We start from the raw sequence: 4,195 nt of genomic DNA on the forward strand, positions 1-4,195 counted from the left end.
TGTATATTTCCCTTTCCAAGGCATACAAGTATTTAGGCCATAGAACCTTTCCGGATAAGAACTAGGAGTTGTTACATATGCACTTTCTGTGACATCTTTCCTCAAGGGGATGCTGCATCTCCTTCAATGGATAGGTTCTGAGAACTGACTCCGGTCTGGAAACTGAGTAAGGAATCATGATTCCCCATTGAGGTGGCTAATATCAGCCTTTCTGCTAATCTGCTCATGATACATATCAAGCAATCATTATCTTTATTGGTTTGCATGGAATTGTTCCCATGATCCGTTTGCCATCACCATAGTTCTATGTACGTCAGGAGCCCTTGACTGCCATTGAAACCTTACTGCCTGTTACAGTAATTTCATCCATTTGATCTCTGATAGATACTCCAATACTCTGTTAATCACATCTCTAAGGGAATGCCATGTCTTTCTCTACCAACAATTAGCTAGTTCCAATAGACTAACATCACCATATTTTCAGAATCACTTAAGGTTGTGAGTTGTATCAATAGAAGAATTTATAAGTGTGAGTGTGGGGGGGTGCGGGGATGTGTATGTGTGTGTGTAAGAGAGAGACAAGGGAGAGAGTATAATTATTTCTGACACCAACTACCTGGAATTAGGCCAAAATTCACACATTAAGGGCACAGTCCTCCACAACACTGCTCTTATGTCAGACACTGGCAGTAAGTTTGGGGATCCCCAAGTCCTACTCATTTCTGACCATCTAGCTACAAATTTGGACATTCCTACCACACCCTCAGGGTTGATAACTTGCTAGAATATAATAACTCATAGAACTCAGGAAAGTGCTATACTTAGGATTATAGTTTTATCATAGAGAAACATACAAATCAGAGATGGCCAAAGGGGAAAATGCAGGGGGCAAACCCTGGCAGGGTCTCAAATGCAAACCTTCTTTGTTTGCAAGGTATATTACCCTGCCAGCACATTGACAATCAAAAATATAGAGAATATTTCTTTTTTCTTTTTTTTTTTTTTTAGAGAATATTTCTAACAAATGAAGTTCATCTGAGCTTTAGTGTTCAGAGTTTTTGTTAAGCCTTCATTACACAGGCCTGACTGAGTGAATCATTGCCATGTGGCTGAACTCTGCCTCCAGCCTCTCGCCCCTCCTGGAGGTCAGGCTGGTATCACCATGACTCAAGCCCCAAACCTATAATCACAAGGCTAGTCTTTCCAGCATGATCATTCTCCATCTTGAAGCTATCTTTGGCCCCACGATGTGTCACCTCATGAGCATAAACTCAGGTGTGATACAAGTGGCTCATTAATAACAAAGACACTTCTATTACTTGGGAAGTTCCAAGGCTTTTAGAAGCTCCATGCCAGGAACCCAGGATAAACACCAGACAAATTCTTTTTCATGAGTAAGTACCTGCCGTCGTGCCTCCCTATCCTTCTACCTCCATGTGGTTCTCCTTAGCACCTAATTACCCTGACATACGTGCATACAGATTTGTTTATTGTGTTCCCCCATCACACTAACCTTTAAGGTTTATGAGGTTTTCGAATTTATTTTGCTCACTTCCATGTTTCTTTTTTTCTTTCTTTTTTTTTTTTAAGAGATAGGGTCTTGCTCTGTCACCCAGGCTAGAGAGCAGTAGTGTCATCAGAGCTTACTGCAGCCTTGAACTCCTGGGCTCAAGTGATGCTCCCACCTAAGCCTCCTGAGTAGCTGGGACTACTGGCATGTACCACCATTCGCAGCTAATTTGTATTTTAATTTTTTGTAGAGATAGGATCTCTCTAAGTTGCTAAGACTGGTCTCACACTCTTGACTTCAAGTGACTCTCTCTCCTCAGCCTCCCATAGTGCTGTGAGATGCTGCAGCTGGCCCACTCCTGTGTTTCTTGAACCTACTACACTGCCTGATATCATATATACTCAAAATTATTGAAAGAAAAATTACAACCAAATAAAGTAATCATTTATTACAGTGAAGTGACAGAAATCAGTCATAACAGAAATCAGATACGTCTCATTGGTGCTAGTGGGTGCTGTTGGCAGTCTTTAAAACTTCCTCCCAAACATTTTCTTCAGAGTCAACATCACTTCTTTGTTCCTGAGGGTGTATATCAGTGGATTCAGGACCGGGGTGACAGCACTATATATGATGGCCACCATCCGGTCTGGAATCACGGATGTGGCTGAGGCAGGGCGAGTGTATGTGAAGCCCACAGGTCCATAGAAAAGACACACCACCATAAAGTGGGAGGCACAAGTGGACAGAGCCTTGCGGAGTGTTCTGCAGGACCTGTTCTTGAACAGAAGGAAGCCAATAATGTAACAGTAGGAGAGAAGAGTCAGGAAAAAAGCTCCCATGGAGATGCTGCCTGTGACAATGGAAAGAAGCCATTGATTGAGTAGCGTGTTATCACAGGCCAGTTCCAAGAGGGGCTTGACATCGCAGAAAAAGTGACTGAGTTTCTGAGAGTGGCAAAAATTCAGGCGTGCAGTCATAACAGAGTGCATCAGAGCATAAAGGAAGCTGGTGAGCCAGGCCACAGCTGCCAACAGAACACACATCTGGGGGCACATGATGATGGGATAGCGAAGTGGGTTGCAGATGGCGACAAAACGGTCGAAGGCCATGACCACCAGTAAAATGGCCTCCGTGCTTCCCAGGAAGTGGAAGAAGTGTAATTGAGTGATACAGCCTAGGAAAGATATGGCCTTGCGAGTGGAGACAAGGTTTATAAGGACCTTGGGCAGTGTCACCGAAGAATAACAAATATCCAGACAAGAAAGGTTTCCCAGGAAAAAATACATAGGGGAGTGGAGCTTTGGTTCCAAAATAACCATTACTAATATAGCTCCATTTCCAAGCAAGTTTATCAGGTAAATAGTTAAGAAAATCACAAAGAAGAAAGGCTGCAACTCTTGAACACTGGTCAGGCCAAGTAAAAGAAATTCATTCACTGTGGTGACATTCTCCATTACTAAATTTGGGTACCAAATTTAACAAAAGCAATGAGTTAATTTCTCTGAAATTTTAATTTTACACTGTGGAGATTAAATAAAGCAAGTTTGCTATTTACAGGAACCTAGGGGACAGCTCTAGTGTGGAGAATATTTAGGAATGGTAAAACTAAATTTTCTTACAACAAAACTAAGGAAGAGTAATATACTTGATACATTCTGACCTGGTAAAATGACATTAGACTAACAAGAGCAGCATATTCGGAATAAATCAGAGATAGGTAAAAGGTATTCTTTTTTAAAAAAGTAAGAAGTATAAGATATGGCCATAACCTCATATATAGCAATAGAATTAAGAGTCAGACAAATTTAAAATGCACAAAGGGAATAGTTTTTCAACTTGTGATTCCACATTCTGGCGATAATACAGATGTAGCCTTGGGGGGGGGGTTCCCTCCACTTTCAAGATCCATAAAAGCCACAGGAGATTAACACATCCCTCCTGGTAACCAAACCTGCAATGACACTAAGAGACATAAAAACCCACAAACTTCAAATATTGTAAAAGTAGAGGTAAAAAAACAGTATAATTAGCATCATTAGTCACAAGCTAGAACATGGCAGTGAGACTGTGGGTTTAATTCAGTAAAACTGGAAATAATGAGAGGTCCTAACAGAAGAATTTTTAAAACACCCCAATTTTTCACCCTGAAAGGAGATTGCCCCACAATGAACAGGGATGTCTATGGGATAGGGAATAAAACAAGGCATATCCTAAGCATGGAGGGAGATTTTAAAAAGGCATAGTATATGTAAGAAGAGTGAAGGATACCTTGTCATTTAAATAAATAAATAAATAAACAATCACCACAGTATCAGCAGAAGTGGGGGCCTTAGAGCAGAACTGGAGAGGCTTCCTCACTCACTCCCCCACCCACCCGCACTAAGATTCCTCTGCTAATAATTGGTCCAGAATATCACAGTCCAGTGTAAGTTCCCAATAAAATAGTTTTAAAAGTTGGCAGAAGTGGGGAAAATACAGTTAAATCCATAATCATAGTGAGAAGTTTTGACATATTTCTCTCTATACCTGATAGAAGAATCAGCCTAAAAGCCAATAAGCATATAAATACCTGAAAAACATAATTTACAAATTTGATTAATATATATAGAACACTGAATCCAGAAAGAGAGTAATTAACATAATTTTCAAGTGCACATTGAATATTTACAAAATCAAGGATGCATT

General features: G+C 40.5%; 1 protein-coding gene across 1 annotated transcript; it reads right to left on the bottom strand.

The window, feature by feature from the left end:
• Positions 1 to 2,037: 2,037 nt before the first annotated feature.
• OR12D3 (olfactory receptor family 12 subfamily D member 3) lies at positions 2,038 to 2,964 on the bottom strand. The gene has a single exon (XM_069488630.1). The coding sequence runs from the start codon at positions 2,962 to 2,964 to the stop codon at positions 2,038 to 2,040; it is 927 nt and encodes a 308-aa protein (XP_069344731.1).
• Between the last annotated feature and the right edge of the window lie 1,231 nt (positions 2,965 to 4,195).

This window comes from Eulemur rufifrons, chromosome 15, assembly GCF_041146395.1.
Source record: "Eulemur rufifrons isolate Redbay chromosome 15, OSU_ERuf_1, whole genome shotgun sequence".
Classification (NCBI taxonomy): Eukaryota; Metazoa; Chordata; class Mammalia; order Primates; family Lemuridae; genus Eulemur; species Eulemur rufifrons.

What these genes read in the sequence shown, in the direction of transcription:
- OR12D3 (XM_069488630.1), bottom strand. Translation starts at nt 2,964, where the DNA reads ATGGAGAATGTCACCACAGTGAATGAATTTCTTTTACTTGGCCTGACC.